General features: G+C 36.1%; 2 protein-coding genes across 2 annotated transcripts; one reads left to right on the plus strand and one right to left on the minus strand.

Annotated features, from left to right (window-relative positions):
• Nucleotides 1-463: 463 nt before the first annotated feature.
• On the minus strand, nt 464-5,416 carry LOC117344587 (sodium-dependent glucose transporter 1A-like). The gene is made up of 4 exons (XM_033907388.1): nt 5,228-5,416; nt 4,298-4,528; nt 2,338-2,398; nt 464-1,554 (listed from the first exon to the last, which is right to left on the minus strand). The coding sequence occupies exons 1-4, from the start codon at nt 5,309-5,311 to the stop codon at nt 509-511; spliced, it is 1,422 nt and encodes a 473-aa protein (XP_033763279.1). The 5' UTR covers nt 5,312-5,416; the 3' UTR covers nt 464-508.
• An 857-nt stretch (nt 5,417-6,273) lies between these two features.
• LOC117345180 (transmembrane protein 144-like) lies at nt 6,274-19,452 on the plus strand. The gene is made up of 10 exons (XM_033908185.1): nt 6,274-6,460; nt 9,319-9,493; nt 10,804-10,926; nt 11,358-11,457; nt 12,012-12,092; nt 14,064-14,166; nt 14,711-14,838; nt 15,621-15,718; nt 16,558-16,829; nt 17,846-19,452. The coding sequence occupies exons 2-10, from the start codon at nt 9,334-9,336 to the stop codon at nt 17,933-17,935; spliced, it is 1,155 nt and encodes a 384-aa protein (XP_033764076.1). The 5' UTR covers nt 6,274-6,460; nt 9,319-9,333; the 3' UTR covers nt 17,936-19,452.
• The last annotated feature ends 461 nt before the right edge of the window (nt 19,453-19,913 follow it).

The following is a 19,913-nucleotide window of genomic DNA, read 5'->3' on the forward strand; positions in this document are numbered from 1 at the left end:
GTTTTGTGATCTGTGTACAAATGTATTTGAATATTACTATCGTATATTTTTCTGTCGCAGGTTTGTGTTTAAACTTATTTAGTTTTGATTGAGAGGATTTGTAATTGACTGTAAATTTGACAAGTTGCCTAACGTTTTCCAAGAATCTGGCAATGTTAATACTTACTTCTCTGATTAGACAGGGTTTGGATAAGGCAGATAAATAACTTGTATGAATTAGAGAGCGAATACCGAAACCAAATACCAAAGGCGAGGAAGACAGTGTCAAGATTATAACGTTATGAATGACAACTATAAGTAATAGTTAGACGATTTGATTTGTGGCAATAGACACAAGTTTCCCAAGGGTCTGGGAGATAATGCTGCAAAGAAGTTTCAGCCACTCTCACTCACTTTCACTCATTTCATATTCCGCCCTTGATTTGGTTTATACGTACATTGTAAGGTTAAATCGGTCACATCATCTAGACTGTTAACAAATAAACAACATCCATTCTTTCTATGCTTATTAGATTTTATTGTCTATATTGTCCTCCATGACAGCTTTGTCATCTTTTACCTTATCAAATCGACTCCCGTGTCGAATACCGACAACGTTCAGACATAGACCGATGACAAATACCAAAAGTCCACACACCATTGCCTCGTAAACAAAACACACGTGACCTATTGCGTCATAGATGTATCCCATAATACTTACACACGAGAATCCCCCACATCCGCCGGCCAGACAGATGAGAGTAATCCCCATCCCTGTCAATTCCACGTGGTAATCGGTCCAGTATATCCCGGTTGGCCACATGGGTCCCAGGAATAGACCAATCAACAGAGAGAAGATCCAAAATGACACTTCCGGTTCAAAGTTGAAGATACTGACAAGACAGAGGCCAAGTGCACTAAGAAACACACCACATACTTCACATATCATCATTATTCTAATCGAGACGAATTTCCCAGTTGCAAATCCAATAAATCTTCCAAGAGAGAACGTTACCCAGAAACCTGTATTGACATAACTACCTTCGTCTTTGGTGAAATTCAATTCGTCTACTGCAAATGTACGGATGAACTTCGTGTAAAATCTTTCGAATCCTACTGTAAAGAGAAAGTAGATGAATACAAGAGAGAACAATAGGACTCCGTAACAGCAATCTCCGTCAGTACAAGTAGCAGGATTCAACATGGCTCTCGAGTCACGTTTCTTAATGCTTGTCCCACGCTCATCGTGAACTTGTGTGAACACACATTGAAAAATCATAAACACCATTGCAAGGGTCATTGTTGGAATTGCTACTATGGCGTACGCGTAATCCACCATAGAATCCTCAAACACTGTTGTAAAATCAAGACTGTTGATGGAACAGTTGGTGTCGGTGACGTTTGTTACTGAGAGGTTGGAGTTTATTTCACAGTCAGGTAGGTAAGACATTTGTGGTAGGAACGGATTAGCCACAAGTGGTACTAGAAGACATCCTATCCCGAATCCAAGGTGAAGCATGTGCATTGGCGCGGAGGCTTTCTCTCGCCACAGGTACAGAATGGTAGTATTACCGGCTGAAACACGAAACAATACACGAGTATTAATCGCCAAGGTTGTTGGATATTTTTATTGTCGAAAATACAATCGAAATCAATGAACATAATAAGTCAACGCAAACGCTATCGTGATTCTAACTAAAAAGGAATAAAGCAATGAAAAACATTAACAAAATCACGACTTGTATGGAGATCATTGAAAAAAGTACATGGAAAATAGGACCAGGTGTTTTGGAGTGTAAGCGTCTTCTGGTGAAGCCGACCCATCAAGTCATCTAAGGTAGAACTACATATAATACACCTACGTTATGGCGATTACTTACATTTACTTATACCTAAGTGTCATATATATGTAATGTTTTATTGTTACAATTGCACTATGTCTTTAATTTGGAAAGCCATTTGAAGGTAAAGTTAAAAAAGAAAACAGTTTACATTCTTCAGATTCAAATACGTATGCAAATACAAAAATTAAATAAAATTTAAGAAGAAAAAAATAAATAAATAAAAACTAAAGAAAAAAATATATATATAGAAAAATAGCAAAGCAGATAATCGAAAAATGAAATATAACGTTTTGGCGTCTATAGTGAGTTGGTGGGTCATTTTACTGATCTCGTCTTGTTATTCTTATTACCGTGGTCAGTTACTGCAAAGTGTTGTTCATTTGTCTCTTTTGTTCTTGTTGCCATTTTGTCTTCTACAAATCAGCTAGGGTATATATGAGTTATTCAATGGATAAATACGAGAATATAGTTTCATGTAGAACGACTTTTAAACAATATATATATTAATACGTACCTACGTTGACAATGAGCTCAGCTAAACCTTGGACCATAATTAGAGCCCCTGTTAATAATACCTGTGTAGAGACAAAAATACAGTGTACTTAACCGATGTACACAGTACATTGGGTGAGACATGTTCTATGATAAATCCCGAAAGGTATTCTACTGATATTGGGTGAGACATGTTCTATGATAAATCCCGAGAGGTATTTTACTGACATTGGGTGAGACATGTTCTATGATAAATCCCGAGTTCTACTGATATTGGGTGAGACATGTTCTATGATAAATCCCGAGAGGTATTTTACTGATATTGGGTGAGACATGTTCTAAGATAAATTCATAGAGGTATTTTACTGAAAATCCCGAGTTCTACTGATATTGGGTGAGACATGTTCTATGATAAATCCCGAGAGGTATTTTACTGATATTGGTTGAGACATGTTCTATGACAAATCCCGAGAGGTATTTTACCGATATTGGGTGAGACATGTTCTATATCCCGAGAGGTATTTTACTGATATTGGGTGAGACATGTTCTAAGATAAATTCATAGAGGTATTTTACTGAAAATCCCGAGTTCTACTGATATTGGGTGAGACATGTTCTATGATAAATCCCGAGAGGTATTTTACTGACATTGGTTGAGACATGTTCTATGACAAATCCCGAGAGGTATTTTACCGATATTGGGTGAGACATGTTCTATATCCCGAGAGGTATTTTACTGATATTGGGTGAGACATGTTCTATGATAAATTCCGAGAGGTATTTTACTGATATTGGGTGAGACAGGTTCTATGATAAATCCCGAGTTCTACTGATATTGGGTGAGACATGTTCTATGATAAATTCCGAGAGGTATTTTACTGATATTGGGTGAGACAGGTTCTATGATAAATCCCGAGAGATATTTTACTGATATTGGGTGAGACATGTTCTATGATAAATCCCGAGAGGTATTTTACTGATATTGGGTGAGACAGGTTCTATGATAAATCCCGAGAGATATTTTACTGATATTGGGTGAGACATGTTCTATGATAAATTCCGAGAGGTATTTTACTGATATTGGGTGAGACATGTTCTATGATAAATTCCGAGAGGTATTTTACTGATATTGGGTGAGACATGTTCTATGATAAATCCCGAGAGGTATTTTACTGATATTGGGTGAGACATGTTCTATGATAAATCCCGAGAGGTATTTTACTGATATTGGGTGAGACATGTTCTATGATAAATCCCGAGAGGTATTTTACTGATATTGGGTGAGACATGTTCTATGATAAATCCCGAGAGGTATTTTACTGATATTGGGTGAGACAAGTTCTATGATAAATCCCGAGAAGTATTTTACTGATATTGGGTGAGACATGTTCTATGATAAATTCCGAGAGGTTCTTTACTGATAAATTCCGAGATTTACATTACTTATAGTGTGTGCTAAGTATTCCATGATAAATTATGAGGGGTACTTTACTGATAATTCCGAGAGGTACATTTAAACTTTTGTATGGTAATGGGGATATGGGTAATGATGCTCTCATCATTAGAGTATTATGTTTACAACGATTTAAAACAGTTTTAATATCTTGAAACATAAAAATGATTATTGTTAAGTTATTTTATAATCCATCTGAGAAGGTTGACATTTCAGGAGCATATACTTTTCATTTCTCATAAAATACGTTAACATTCCATTTGCACTCCAACAACTGCTACTGTAAAACATTTCTTTTTCGACATAGGTACCTGAGGTTCGATTCCCTGATCTAGCTTGAAGAGGAACATGCATTTTATGTGATCACCTGTCCGATCACTATGGTGTTTCTCCGGCTATTTAAGTAACTCTGCATAAACACCAGGAACGCTTAATAGTGCTTCAAATAAGTTGTCTAATAAATAAAGTTCAATTAAATTAAAAGGGATATACTCAAACACAAACATACTAGGTTCCTATGGATATGTACCTTGGTAGAAAGTGGGACGGCCATGGTGGCGGCCGCCGCCGCCGTAAGACAAAAACCAATGATAAGGTCACAGTAACGGCCCTGTTTGTCGATCAAGATTCCCCCAATGATGGATCCGCTGACGGCCCCAATACTTCGGCCGGACACTGCCTGCGATAGACTCTCGTAATCCGAGTTGGTCCGGTCTTTGAGATCCTGGAGAGTCGGCCCTATGATTTCCAGGAACATTCCCTAAATAATGCATGTACAAAAGGAAGACAATTGAATTATGACTTGGTAATGTTCAAACATTAAACATCATTTAAATTAACACATCAAAGTACTTAAGCATTTTTGTTTGAATCTGATTAATGTACAGATTATCACCAAACACTACGTTATAAAGATCTAACGATTGTTGGATATAAGTTGGAAAACTTGTGCCCGATCCCTTTGTATATTTATGATACAATAAAATATGTTTAAACTAACGATTGTCACAAGGGGTCATATTCTAATGACCTTTAAAACATCCAATCAAAACACGACTGTCAACATTTTCATTTCTCCTTACTGTTATATATTTGGTATTAACGCTATCTAGACTCGCTGGAACTAAAGCCATGTGATCTTCTAAGTAAAAGGATTTTGTATAAAATGAGTGGTGATTTGAGGACGCATGTCGCTTCTATCCGCTTACATCTCCGACTTGCAGGTTCTCCTCGGTAGAGGTTCGATTCACTTGGAGATACACTTCTCACCTTCCAGGTGAACCTGAATACTTCCACGAGAGAGCTTCGTTAATATCAACAGGATCACCAAATATACCCATGTCATATACTGAACACACGTATCCATCTCAACAATACTAGCTGCACATTATTATGAATCATTTATGACGATAGAATTACTATCATTTCTTCGCTTGGTTTTTTGTTTGTTTGTACTTACCATACATATCCATGTCAAAAATAAAACAAAAGTCCGTATCCGTCGTGTCCTCAGAAACGATGGTAGCGATTCTTGTGTTTCCATTTTGCTCCTGTTTTTGAATTATCTTTCACTCCTTTTTTCGGAATAGAAAAATGCCGTCATTTTCATTTTCACAGCCGCCATGTTTGATTCCCTCACCTTAATGATGACGTTATTTATGACGTCATAATATATGAAACAATGTCACGAAAACTCTTGAAATACAGTGTAGTGAAAAAAACTACAACGAACAGCAATCGGCAGATTTGTTTTATTATCTTAATTGAAATTGATGGAGGTAGGTAAACGTACACGTGTTATATAAACGGCCCGAAAGTCCAAGTATATTTTTCACGCTAGTTACCTGGTGTAAAGTTTTCATTACAACAGAAGGGAAGATCACACAAAGCGCCGACCACACAGCGTTCTCAAGCTTATACTCTTAACACTTTTCAGTGAGGGTGTGACGATAAAAAAACATTTCCCATATCCTCGTAACCCACCAAAAGCTGACAAGAGTACCCAAAATGCGACAGGCAGTTTATTGATATAGCTGACAACAATTTTGGGGTTTTCTTTTTTTCAGATTTTTATTTTTCAAAACATTGATTTGCTTTTTTGTTAAGTAATTTGAAGAATAAAGTAACATGTTTGTTTCGTGTGGACCATTTCCAATAGTTGCTTGTTTTTTTTTTTTTTTTTTTAAATAATAAATGAATTTTAATAATTTTATTGATCTTCTATTCTAACACGTATATAAATTCCCTCTTGAATGTTGTATGCCGTACCTCGATTGTGCGTATTGATGTGCATATTCTACGTTGATGTTTGGTTCCAAGAACATTTCACAAACTGTAAATCCATTTACAAATCAAACATTATGGACTTGGACAGAAGTTCACATTCGGAACTCCCATAAAATTGGTTCCTCTTAAAATTCCGAACGGATATCTATACACTGCTGCAGCGCCTGAAAGCGAGTGAGTCACACACACGCGTATATTGAGTATAACCGCATACATGTGTGTAACCCCCATGTGACGCCCATACCGGAAGTGTATACATGTAGTGAATGACAGTCAGCTGTTTGTTGGGTACGGTTGTCCAGCGGTGTGTTTTCATCTACTGGTTGTAGACAAGGTCTCAAACAACACAATATAATGATCAGGAACGAACACAAAGGGATATCAAAGATTTACCACTTTGTGTAAGGTATGTACGTGTGTAGTTTACATGTATGTTTGTCAATAACAATATAAGCGGCCAACCCTATAGGTCACGCCTCGATGGTCCCTATTGAATACATTTGGGTCGGACACACAATGACTAGCTAGCATTACTCACACACGTGGTGTACTCAGTAAATTATTATAGTATATTACTATAGAGCTTTGTTACACATGTGTACGTGTGTATTACATTGATTATTGCTTCCAGGTACCAACCTTCTATTGATTTAATAAACAAGCACGAGTGCGTATGAAGCACGTGAGACCCTCATATGTATGATGCCAATGCAAGTCTATCGAAAGTAACATGTTTATAGTTCCGTGAGGCAATCTTATTTTCACTGGGTATAGAGCAAATCTTATCTGCAATTGTGGTAAACATATTTGTACAACAGGTAATTTAGAACAGCCTAATTTAGTTGGACAACTGTTCAATAAAGAAATGTATGTATGCACTCAGTGGGGCTAAACTACCTCTAAGTTAAAGGTGTCATTCATAGACAAAATACACACACTCTGTATTTGTGCAGTATTTCGTGAATTTTAAACTGTATTCATTTTACAACAATTGCGAAGCAGGTGATATCAACTTATATTATTAAGACCATCCCCATACAACAGATGTCATGTCGATAGAGACAGACACTTAATATTTGTACAGTATGTCACGTCGAAAGACACACTCTACATTTATATAGTATGTCATGTCGAGACACAAACATATATTTGTACAGTATGTCATGTCGAGAGACACACTCTATATTTGTACAGTATGTCATGTCGAGACACACACCCTATATTTATACAGTATGTCATGTCGAGAGACACACTCTATATTTGTACAGTATGTCACGTCGAGAGACACACTTTATATTTGTACAGTATGTCATGTCGAGAGACACACTCTATATTTGTACAGTATGTCATGTCGAGAGACACACTTTATTTGTACAGTATGTCATGTCGAGAGACACACACTCTATATTTGTACAGTATGTCATGTCGAGAGACACACTTTATATTTGTACAGTATGTCATGTCGAGAGACACACTCTATATTTGTACAGTATGTCATGTCGAGAGACACACTTTATTTGTACAGTATGTCATGTCGAGACACACACTCTATATTTGTACAGTATGTCATGTCGAGAGACACACTCTATATTTGTACAGTATGTCATGTCGAGACACACACTCTATATGTGTACAGTATGTCATGTCGAGAGACACACTCTATATTTGTACAGTATGCCATGTCGAGAGACACACACTCTATATTTGTACAGTTGTATGTCATGTCGAGAGACACACTTTATTTGTACAGTATGTCATGTCGAGAGGGAATTCTTCTCTGCCTTCTGTCAAGGGTTTAACAGCCCAACTATTTCCCAATGTCACATGAAGAATGAAATATGGTGTTAAGACGGAAAAGTAGACAAGAGAGAATGTAAACACATGGACTTGATAATTAGTTACAGTCTACATGTATTTCGACCTTCCCTAGTGAGTATAACACATTATGAGACATGTTACAGTCTACATGTATTTGGTGTTAATGTGCTATATACAGTAATACACATGGGAATGTCCAAATTCATGTAGATTGTAACAAATTATCAAGTCCATGTGAATGTTAAGACAAGGGGACCTAAATTTGGATTCTTGCAGACCCAACTTGAAGACGGATGGAAATAACTAAATTCTGCAAAAGTCTCTTGACTGCCTCTAAGTTTCGGAACCGGTTCATTTTAGGAGGAAATCTTGGGCAATGTAAACGTCATTTTTCGCATCAACGTTGAGCATATAATAGACAGGGGGTGGGGGTGGGGGTGGGTGTGAGGCGGTGTGAGGGTGGGGGTGGGTGTGAGGGGGTGTGAGGGTGGGGGTGGGGGTTGGTGGGGGTTAGGCTGTGGGGTGGTTGGGGGTGTTCTGTCCTCTGAAAAAGACAAACCCAACTGAATTCATTTTCCGAAGTTGCCGTCCCGTGTTTGATGTTTAGATGTAAGATGGCTGACCTTTTTGCGATGTGACACAGTGTCGTACTTAAATGCAGGCTTCGATACTAATCTTTGGATGCTCATCATCATCAGCATACATCGTCGTCATATGACCTTATCTGTAACGATGGTGTAAACACGAATAAAGACAGATAAGCCGGATTAGCTGGTCACGTATTTGTTATCTTTATTACGTTTATAGATATCATATATCCTATATAAGTGTTCATTTTGTGACGTCATAACTTCACGGCCCGGTACGTATATACGTATCCCGTAAACTATACGCTAAGTGCATATAAGATCGTCGACGAAAAGGTCACGGTAAGAAAATGTCGATACCTTTAAAAGCATGGCCGCTGAACGAATAACTCACTTATTTCATAAATCTATGGAGCCCCCGAGGGGATATGATAATAATATTACGGTGTATTAACTCGTAATGGAGAAATGAAAACCATTTAGATTGGCCACTGGGGTTCGTTTGCCAGAGAAATATAGAAATTGATCAAACTAATAAAACTGATATTTTCACTGCAGTGATGAGCAGTGAAAATAAAGTGAAAGTGTCTTTCCTAACCCTCGCCAAAATACAGCTTATAGTTTAAGACACTGTCCATGTATTCTCTATATCCTTATTGTGTGACCCATCTCATATATAATATATAATATCATTTGTAACGAATCCCTGTCGATTGTCTAATACATATATATATAAACTTGCAACACATAATAGAAGTTACATCAAAGTTGTTTAAGTGTGTGTTTACTAATGTGTAAAAAGTCATAATTTATCTACTATGTAAAGTTAATTAAAACGACCTTGGATTTATTTTTACAGAAAACAAATTACATCATGTATTCGAACACGACGACACTTCCCTTCAACGAATCGACACTGAGCCCCGCGACGGATGACGTCATAGCACCTTGCTGGGGATACATCTCCGCCGCTGCAGCCGTCGTAATTTTGGGGAATGTGGTGGTGCCAATCAAACGGTTCGAGACGGGAGATGGTAAGTTCGTTCAACTTGAAGCCTTTGTACGTAAATCATCAATTTCGACAACATGTAAACTATATGTAAGCCAATATCTAGGGGTTGGACACAAAAATAGGCGTAACTTGTGATTAGCATTTAAGCATTAATTTCTGTAAGAGTAGTCAGGGGATCGATAGAACAATAGGTATAACTGAAGGTATTTAGAATCATCAATTTCAACAGCAAATATACTTGTAAGAGTATTTGTATATTTGTAAGAGTACAAGAATTGGTTCTACCGTAACACGAAGAGAAGGATTGACGTTAATGTACCACTTCCCGCTATTGATGCTGTACCAGAATCTCTTTACGAAGCGTACCTTGTATGTCCGTGACTTTGGTATGATGCCATGTTTTCTCCCAATCGAAGTAGTACCTGGTTTATGTACCTTAAAAATGCGACGTCGTGACGATGTAAAATTGGAGAATGTTTTGACAATACTCATAAAAAATTAAGCTTTGAAGTGGTCTCTCAATACTCAGTATACCTTGTAGATGTCTAACAGTCTCTACTGTGTTCCAAGGATACCGTCAAGGTATAACAGGTGAAGTAGAATTTCGGGACATGAAATGCTTTCTGGACTTCCTGGATCTCAAAGTATAATTGAAATTTAGTTTGGTTTACCTCTTCTTCGCTTCGAGATTAGAAAGGAAAGACTGAGTGGGGAAAGGAACACTTCTAAACTGGAGACGACCTGTACTGGTGATTTTCAAAACAATACATTCTTTGCTCGGTTTCCCCTTTCTTCTGGTTCCTTTCACGAAGAATGTGTATTCTTCTCCTCGAGGATGACTTGATCATGCGTACATGGCCCTATATCTTGAGAATTCAATATGGTATTGCAGTGTATTGCGTCTGACATTCTCTTCAGCAGTATGAATCTAGGGTTTCCAGAGAACTATACTATCTTTGTCGCATCAGATGTGTTTGTCACAACGACAAAACACAACGGATGCGAGCCTTTCATAGCTGATGTTCAACCCGAGCAAATTAGGATATGTACAGTTTCTGACTCGTGACAACTTCTTTGTATATAGATGGAGAGCATGTCATTAATACTCATAACCTTATACCAATTCCTTAACTTAAAATGAAAGCATTGCATAAATTTAAGAAAGTACATAGATAGCCCCCCCTTAGATCCAATGATAGTTGTTATAAACTCTATAAAATAGACAAACACTACATTACTAACCTAGGTGTTAATTCCTGTTAGACGAAGTAATATGATTTGTTCTCGGGTACAATTCAACTACAACTGTAATTGTATTTATTTGTTTACCAGGTTTATATTTCCAACTCATGTTTTCTCATGGAGCTCTCCTAATCGGCGTCATCGTCCAGCTATTCCGAAGCGAGGCTACTTTTTACCCGATCGTGATGCTAGGTGGCGTTGTATGGATCACAGGTACGTGTCTATATATAAACACATGAAACAAAATGGTAGAGTTGGATGTGAGTATTTCTCCCTAATGTCTAGAGCTGTGATAACGTAGCTTTATACGACGGACGGACGGAGGGACGGACGGTTTCGCCCTCGGAGAGTAGTGTAGACAGGGTATGAATATTCGTTCTATCCAATGCTTTACTCAGTCATTCTGTGTGCGAAAGAAGACTCGTGTAAACAACAACAACAACAACAACAATAACAACAACAATAACAACAACAACAACAACAACTGCTAATGAGTTGGAATGATATAATCGTAAAGATAAATAAATTAATGAAAATAAAGTAACGAAAACTTAACGACCTATAAATGATGTTTTTTTGAACAATCCTGTCACAGTATCACTTATGACCCGAACTAACTAATGATTTGTTGTTACATGTTCTAGCCAATCTGTTCATGGTGCCGATCGTGAAGGCGGTGGGTATGGCTCAAGGCATGTGTGTGTGGGGGATCTGTAACATGTTGAGTGGCTGGGCTACAGGCAGGTAGGTACCGGTCACTTCCGGGATTACCATTTTCAAAGTAAATTGGTTGCGTTCTCGATTAGTTATTCTGTCTTGCAGATCGTTCATGAACGCATCCTCTGAAATTTCGTGGATACGATTAATGGTCACGTTATATCTGGAAATAGCTCGCGTGATGTTTTCTTTTTCGGACTTATTCGATATATACATGTATTATAATATTCAATTAATAATTTAAAGAGTAATTACGTTTATCTTATCTGTTTATTTATATAGATGTTTAGCAGTTCATTTTTGAAGAAAGATAATCTTGACGGTAAAAGAGTTTTGTTAGCATTTAGAAAAAAGTACGAGGAAATTAACCCCTGGTGCTCCAAAAGAGCAAGCGTCTTCTGCTTCATCGAATGTAACGTTAGGGATACTAGAGGTCGATAGGAACTATCACACTTTTCAACATTTTTAAGATACAAGTTTTCACACCTGTTTCAGTTCCTATGCGATGTCCAATCTCATATCAACGTCAGTGACTGTAGGTTGAAGATAATTATGATTGATTCCGGAAGTTTTCGTTACAGGTTCGGTTTGTTTGGTATACAGAAGGAAGTGCCCGATTCTATACTTCTCAACTATGGAGGCGTTATCTTCTGTATTACCAGGTAAGATTTAGTTGGTAATTTACTGTCTGTATTGAAATTTGTTTTTCTATTAATGAGATAAAAAATCAAATATCCAAGTTACTTGTTGAGTCGTGCCAAGAAACTAGATATGAATAATTGGAAATATTTTGAAAATTTAGTTGTGCATTGCAGTCAATCTATATTTACATTACAGTCAGTCTGTGTTTACATTACAGTCAGTCTATGTTTACATTGCAGTCAATCTATGTTTACATTGCAGTCAGTCTATGTTTACATTACAGTCAGTCTATGTTTACATTGCAGTCAGTCTATGTTTACATTAAAGTCAGTCTGTGTTTACATTAAAGTCAGTCTATGTTTACATTACAGCCAATCTGTTTACATTACAGTCAGTCTATGTTTACATTATAGTCAGTCTGTGTTTACATTGCAGTCAATCTATGTTTACATTACAGTCAGTCTGAGTTTACATTGCAGTCAATCTATTTTTACATTACAGTCAGTCTGTTTTTACATTGCAGTCAGTCTATGTTTACATTGCAGTCAGTCTATGTTTACATTGCAGTCAATCTGTGTATACATTACAGTCAGTCTGTTTACATTGCAGTCAGTCTCTGTTTACATTACAGTCAGTCTGTTTACATTACAGTCAGTCTGTGTTTACATTAGAGTCAGTCTATGTTTACATTACAGTCAGTCTGTTTACATTGCAGTCAGTCTATGTTTACATTACAGTCAGTCTATGTTTAAATTGCAGTCAGTCTCTGTTTACATTACAGTCAGTCTGTTTACATTGCAGTCAGTCTATGTTTACATTACAGTCAATCTATGTTTACATTACAGTCAAACTATGTTTACATTACAGTCAGTCTGTGTTTACGTTACAGTCAGTCTATGTTTACGTTACAGTCAGTCTGTGTTTACATTACAGTCAGTCTATGTTTACGTTACAGTCAGTCTATGTTTACATTGCAGTCAGTCTATGTTTACATTGCAGTCAGTCTATGTTTACATTGCAGTCAATCTATGTTTACATTGCAGTCAATCTATGTTTACATTACAGTCAATCTATGTTTACATTACAGTCAGTCTGTGTTTACATTACAGTCAGTCTATGTTTACGTTACAGTCAGTCTGTGTTTACATTGCAGTCAGTCTGTGTTTACATTACAGTCAGTCTGTGTTTACATTGAAGTCAGTCTATGTTTACGTTACAGTCAGTCTATGCTTATATTGCAGTCAATCTATGTTTACATTACAGTCAGTGTGTTTACATTACAGTCAGAATATTTACGTTACAGTCAGTCTGTGTTTACATTATAGTCAGAATATTTACGTTACAGTCAGTCTATGTTTACGTTACAGTCAGTCTGTGTTTACATTACAGTCAGTCTGTTTACATTACAGTCAGTCTGTTTACATTGCAGTCAGTCTATGATTACATTACAGTCAGTCTATGTTTACATTACAGTCAGTCTATGTTTACATTACAGTCAGTCTGTTTACATTACAGTCAGTCTGTTAACATTGCAGTCAGTCTATGTTAACATTGCAGTCAGTCTGTGTTTACAGTGCAGTCAATCTATGTTTACATTACAGTCAGTCTGTGTTTACATTACAGTCAGTCTGTTAACATTGCAGTTAGTCTGTGTTTACATTACAGTCAGTCTGTTTACATTGCAGTTAGTCTGTGATTACATTGCAGTCAGTCTGTGTTTACACTGCAATGACTGTTTGTTTACATTGCAATGAATGATTGTTTACATTGCAATGAATGTTTGTTTACATTGCAATAAATCTGTGTTTGCATTGCATTTGATATGCGTTAACATTGTAATGAAACTTTGTTTATAATCCAAACAATTATTGTTTACTTGCTATTGTAGTTGTTTGTGTATGGCCTTCCTGGAGTGGTATTTGTTTACTTAACTCGAAAATTTGTGTTTTTGTATTGTTTACATTATTTAATTGTATGTTTTGTTTTCGCAGTGCTGTGATATTTTCGTTCTTAAAACCTGATATACGCAAAGCAAAAAAGGCTGATCAGACAACCTCCCCAACTGTGTGCGCTGGACAATACAATACGTTTAGTGTAAGTATCTATCGTGTGGTATCTGGTTAACACTTATTTATGATATACATGTAGGGTACATAATCATACACAGCATTTTCAAGAACAGTAAATTCAAGAGTATGTTATATAATTATGAAGTTGTTATTTGTTGGTATTGACAAAATGAAAAAAAAAAAAACCCAAAAAACAAAAAAACAATTAAGCCTTACCGAACAATGTACACATGTCATTGTGTTCATATTGAGACCAGACCCCTGTCTCATCAATATTCCTTAGCTTATTTTCTCCATAAGAATGCATTACAGAACTAAGGCAGATTCCTTAACAAAGATGATTTCCTTAAATACAGTGGTGCTTCCATGTGAAAAATTTTAAGCTGAGGAATTTTCTGTTCCTTTTAACAATAAAATCGGAACCTCAGTCTAAAACGTTGAACTTGATACCCGCAGATTTGTTATATTATCTGTTTATGAGTATATGCCATTGAAATTAATTGTGTTCAAGTATTTTTATTTTTGCTGACAACAATTTCCCCGTTTTATGTTAGTATGTTTTATTACAGCCCATTAACAACTCAACGTCTGCGATGTCTCCGTCAGAGGAGTGCTTGTTATTACCCGCTACTGCCAAACGCACAGAGGAAGTGACGATATTTGTTGACAAATTGCCTCCCATTAAGAAGAAAATAATGTGAGTTAATTTGTTAAACACACAATCATAAAATATTTTAAAAATTTCGATTTTGATTTTATCAATGTTTAATACTGCTTTATTCATAAATCATTTTCCATTGGCAGATTGGGTGAGAGGAGCGTAATTCTGTGATACAAATTCTTCACCGCTTAATCTCTCATCTCCATCTTTCTTGGTCCTAATGGAATGGAAAAAAGATGTTGATTGTTTGTTTGCATTCTCAGAGTTAATTATTAATAGGAAACAGAAGACGACTTAATTGATTTTAGGAGACCATTGTAATGTTGTTATGATTTTAGGAGTCCATTGTAATGTTGTCGTAATTTAGGGAGTCCATTGTAATGTTGTCGTGATTTAGGGAGTCCATTGTAATGTTGTCGTGATTTAAGGAGACCATTGTAATGTTGTCGTAATTTAGGGAGTCCATTGTAATGTTGTCGTAATTTAGGGAGTCCATTGTAATGTTGTCGTAATTTAGGGAGTCCATTGTAATGTTGTCGTAATTTAGGGAGTCCATTGTAATGTTGTCGTAATTTAGGGAGTCCATTGTAATGTTGTCGTAATTTAGGGAGTCCATTGTAATGTTGTCGTGATTTAGGGAGACCATTGTAATGTTGTCGTGATTTTAGGAGACCATTGTAATGTTGTCGTAATTAAGGGAGTCCATTGTAATGTTGTCGTATCTAAAATGAACTTTTAGTAAATGGGGTATTTTTGCATATCAGTGTTATATTCAAGATTTTTCCAAAAGACTATTAAATGCCTGTATTCTGTTGTAGAGGAATCGCCATGTCTGTGGTATCGGGAGTGTTGTATGGCCAGACGTATACACCATCTATTTACGTCCAGCAGGCATATAAACATTCCAGTCAGTTTGGTACGTACATCTTAATCAAATCAAGCGCAGACGTGACGTAGACGTATGGTAATTCAAACCCAAGGGATGATTTTGACTTGAGTTCCATAAATAATTTTGAAGCATTTCGCGCATTGTTGCTTTGAATTATATTATCTAAATAGAAAAAAACCCAGGTCATTATTAGTCAGCTAAAAGTCTCCTCAGCAGCCTTACTCTCTGTCAGTGGTTGATCATGCAGACGTGTTGTTGCCCGAGGTGTCCGAGTTACCTATCTTGTATGCTTGTCATATTATCTGTATTGGAGGTATTAGTTTTCTGCATCTAATCGTTCCTTCAAAAACTCCTTGATACTTGAACCCGGGATGTGTCATGTCAGCAGCCATATAAAAGGCAAGGACAGCAATGGAAACGAGTTATTTTACCTTCGTTATTTTGAAATGTATACCTTGTGTACTAATTTTAGTAAAGCATTCTGCTACTTATGTGTTACACTTGTAATGTAATATTGTACTGGCAAGTTTCTTTATTCGTGTTTGTAGTAGTTCTAACAATGTATCGTCGAGTTCAAATACATTGTATCAAAAATCCATTACCTGAAAATCCATTCTCACTTGATATTGGAAAAAATGAAGTCCAAAAATATGAATTTCATATGAAAATATGGGTATTATTGAATCAATCGACAACGGTATGAGATTTATAAAGTTAAATTTCATGTTCTTGAAACAATGAGTTCTGTCAAATGTTCCCTGAAGGTGTGTTGATGGACAACATGTTTTGTAGACTATTGCAGTGTATAGAAATCATTGTATCTCTTTAACCTCTACAAACTGACATATTGTTTATGACTCGGACAGGAATGGACTACGCTTTTGCCACAATGTGTGGCCTATTCGTCGGAAATACATTTTATTTCTCCATGTACTGCCTTGTGATGAGGAATATCCCTCGAGTCTACCCCCGAGCTAGCTTCCCTGGACTTGTGACCGGACTACTGTGGGGAACAGCAAGCTCTCTATGGTTTCTCGTCAATGACACGCTATCGGAATCTGTCTCCTTTCCAATAATGACGACTGTGCCAATCGTCATTAACGCCTCAGTTGGTGTGGTCTTCTTCCGGGAAATCAAGGTAAGGCCGGATATAGACGGGTAAGGGGTATCTTCTTGTAGGAGATAAGTGCGCGATTGAGCATGGGCAATGGATGTCTGTTTCATCGCGGGGAATTATATTAAGCATGAGGGAAATGTATTTTTGTGGGAACTGTCAAGTCTGATAGTAGCAAGTCTTATTGTTGGAAATTAACGGGAAAACAAGTTAAATTTTAATATGAACACATTGGTAATCGTTCTGTTATTTTGGTGGTTGGGAAAATAGGATTAGTGTTATTGTAGAAAATAGAATACCTTTATATTATAATCTTTTTTTATTGAGAGTAATTGCTACTTTTGTCTCATTGTTATATAGCAAACCCTTTTTCATTCGAATAATGCTAGTAAATTCATAAAAATGAAAGGAATGAAATATGTAACAAAATTGTGTAGAATTTTATGAAAACAGTCCTCGATTGCCAGCAATTCGGATATACAGCGGTTTTATTGTTACAGTGTATGGATCTTGTGTGAATGAAATATTGATAAATATAAGATCTACTTTCATTTACAATGAAGTATATAAAACATATATATAACATACAAACATGATGATATTTATTTTCCTGTGGAATTATTTATCAATTTATCTTTATCATATGCATTTCGATAAAATATTACTGTACATTGAGAACTGGCAGATGAGATATATAGATAGAGCTGAAAGGATACGTTTCACTATGTAATCCTGGCGACGTGTCCAGAATGAAGCACTCGGCGATAAAGTCTACTCGGTCAATACAGCTGTGAAAGAGTGAACGTTTTAGGGGTTTTTTGTAATGAATTGTACAAATGTAATAAAGTTGAGAAATTTATATAAGTTTATCAAATACATGTATGTCAATGCTGAAGCCTCTTCTCATGTATAAATGCAGTGAACAAAATGTGTATTAATTGTGTTCTGTAGACCATTGAGTTGGCCACCAGTTGTATGTTCTATACATAAAGTTGGTTTTATAATGAGAAATAAATTAATCTAATGTTTCTTTATGTCAGGGCCGAAGGAATCTGTGTTTACTATTACTGGGGATAGCTGTGACAACAGCCGGGGCTGTAATGTGTGCTTTGTCCAAACATCCAGTTTGACAAGGATAGTCAGGACTATGTTCTGATGACAAACAGTGCAATATATATGGCCAGTTCTCATAGTTATACAGTTTCGTGACAATTATCTCGGATAGGGTCCAGTGTTCATCTCAGGGACCAGTGTATCGCTCCAACTTCAGAATTGAACAAGGACGCCAGGGACTTTGACTTGTTGTCTTTATACATATGTAATTCCATGATCTGGACCAACCGTTAATGTCTTTGAGAATAACATAAATATATGATAGGATTTGTCAATCTCTGTATGTCGTTAATTCGTATGAAATGTTAATGGTAAATAATCTAAGTTGTTTATTAATTACATTTTTTTTTAAACTGTGAAATAGTAGTAGTCTGAACGTTTGTTTGATTGACGTTCCCCACCAGGTGTGTTTTAATGTATGACAGTAGATTGAAATATTCGGTCGTAAATGATGCTGTTGCTGGGAATAAAAACTATCGTTATTGTAATAAAGTATTTTAAATTTAAAGGAAATTAAGCACATGCCATACACTGTAAATGTACAAGTTTACATGTGTATATCGTTCATTAAATCAATTCGCGCCGTTATGAATTGGTTTAAAAACTTATTATCAGTACAATTGCATTTTGAAAATTACCATGTTTGATTTTCTTGTTCCGTATATCAATAAGTACGTTAAGGTAAACAAAAACAAAAACAAACAAAGAATCGCTAGAATAACGACAGCCATTTACTTTTGAATTTATTTTGCCATATTAAGCTCATTTGTGATAAGCAATATGCCATATATGAGTTAACGAACTGCTCTTAAGCTTTGGTGCTTTTTTAATGAATGCATGTTTTGTTTTCTGAGATTTTTTTTACTGATATAGTGATTTTCAGTCTGCTATGAAGTGCGCTAAGGAGCCCGTAATGTGTTTCAACGATTTTCATGATAATGTATGTATTAAATATACCAGGTGTGCGTTGAGATGAATCTGATAGGGGTGTTATTGCTAGTCTCAGATATGTATTAAATGTTTAATGAGTCTGTAATGTGTTTTAATGAATAGGATTTAAGGAGTATTGTTTTATCTAATTTCTGATGTGTTTTAATGAAATACATGTTTTTTTTTATGCAAAACGAGGATTTTTTTTTATATATTTCTGGGGTGCCTCCACAAATCTCTGAGCTGTTTTTATGAGATATATAAATGTTTTACACTTTTACACTAAGATTGATTATATAAACCCTTATGACGGATGTGCTATTGAATCTGTAAGAATTTTGTAAATAACATGTGATGCTATAAAGATGTTTTGTTTATATGTTTTGTGAGAATGTAGGATATAGAAATGGGAGATTAATGGAATACATGTATATATAAGTTTGTTTCTGGTGTGTGAGTCTCTGATAGTGATGAGAGTTTAAAGTCTGAATGTACTTGTCTATACATAGAGAATACATGGTCAGTGTCTTTAAATATAAGCTGTATTTTGGCGAGGGTAAAGAAAGACAAAAGTGGCGAGCCTTAGCGAGCCACTTTTGTCTTTCTGTCCCGAGCCAAAAATACAGCTTATATTTTAAGACACTGACCATGTATTCTATTTATCCTGCAACAGTCATAAAATATTAATAAAAAATAATCATTTTGAAGTGAAACGGTGTCAAAAATGACAGAAATATGTTCGCCTTTCAAACGTAGTTTCACTTTGAAATAGGTCAGTCGAACTGACGCACGTGCTAAGATTCCAAAATACAGCTGTTTTCCGTCACTGCCGTATACAGCAAAAATATATACGGTGGGTGTATTCCGACAATGCGGTGGCAGTTGCAGGATAAAGTGCTGTATTTGGTCTGTGTTAAGTCAACTATAATTAGCTGGTTTATGAGGAATTGGGAATTAATATGTATGATATTCAATTTGGTGTTTTGTCTGTGATAATATGAATAAAAGTTTTCTATATGAAAGTCTTAGGTAAATGAAGGAAACTGAATGTCATTTGTTTCATTC

The sequence above is a fragment of the Pecten maximus genome, chromosome 16 (genome assembly GCF_902652985.1).
Source record: "Pecten maximus chromosome 16, xPecMax1.1, whole genome shotgun sequence".
NCBI classification, from domain to species: domain Eukaryota; kingdom Metazoa; phylum Mollusca; class Bivalvia; order Pectinida; family Pectinidae; genus Pecten; species Pecten maximus.

Bases quoted from the DNA above. Each gene is read 5' to 3' on its own strand.
- LOC117345180 (XM_033908185.1), top strand. From the start codon at position 9,334: ATGTATTCGAACACGACGACACTTCCCTTCAACGAATCGACACTGAGC. The intron at 11,458-12,011 runs GTAGGTACCGGT...TTTTCGTTACAG, and splicing joins AGTGGCTGGGCTACAGGCAG to GTTCGGTTTGTTTGGTATAC. The intron at 12,093-14,063 runs GTAAGATTTAGT...TTGTTTTCGCAG, and splicing joins GTTATCTTCTGTATTACCAG to TGCTGTGATATTTTCGTTCT.
- LOC117344587 (XM_033907388.1), bottom strand. From the start codon at position 5,311: ATGGAAACACAAGAATCGCTACCATCGTTTCTGAGGACACGACGGATA. The intron at 2,399-4,297 runs GTACATATCCAT...GTCTCTACACAG, and splicing joins CCGTCCCACTTTCTACCAAG to GTATTATTAACAGGGGCTCT. The intron at 1,555-2,337 runs GTACGTATTAAT...TTCGTGTTTCAG, and splicing joins TGAGCTCATTGTCAACGTAG to CCGGTAATACTACCATTCTG.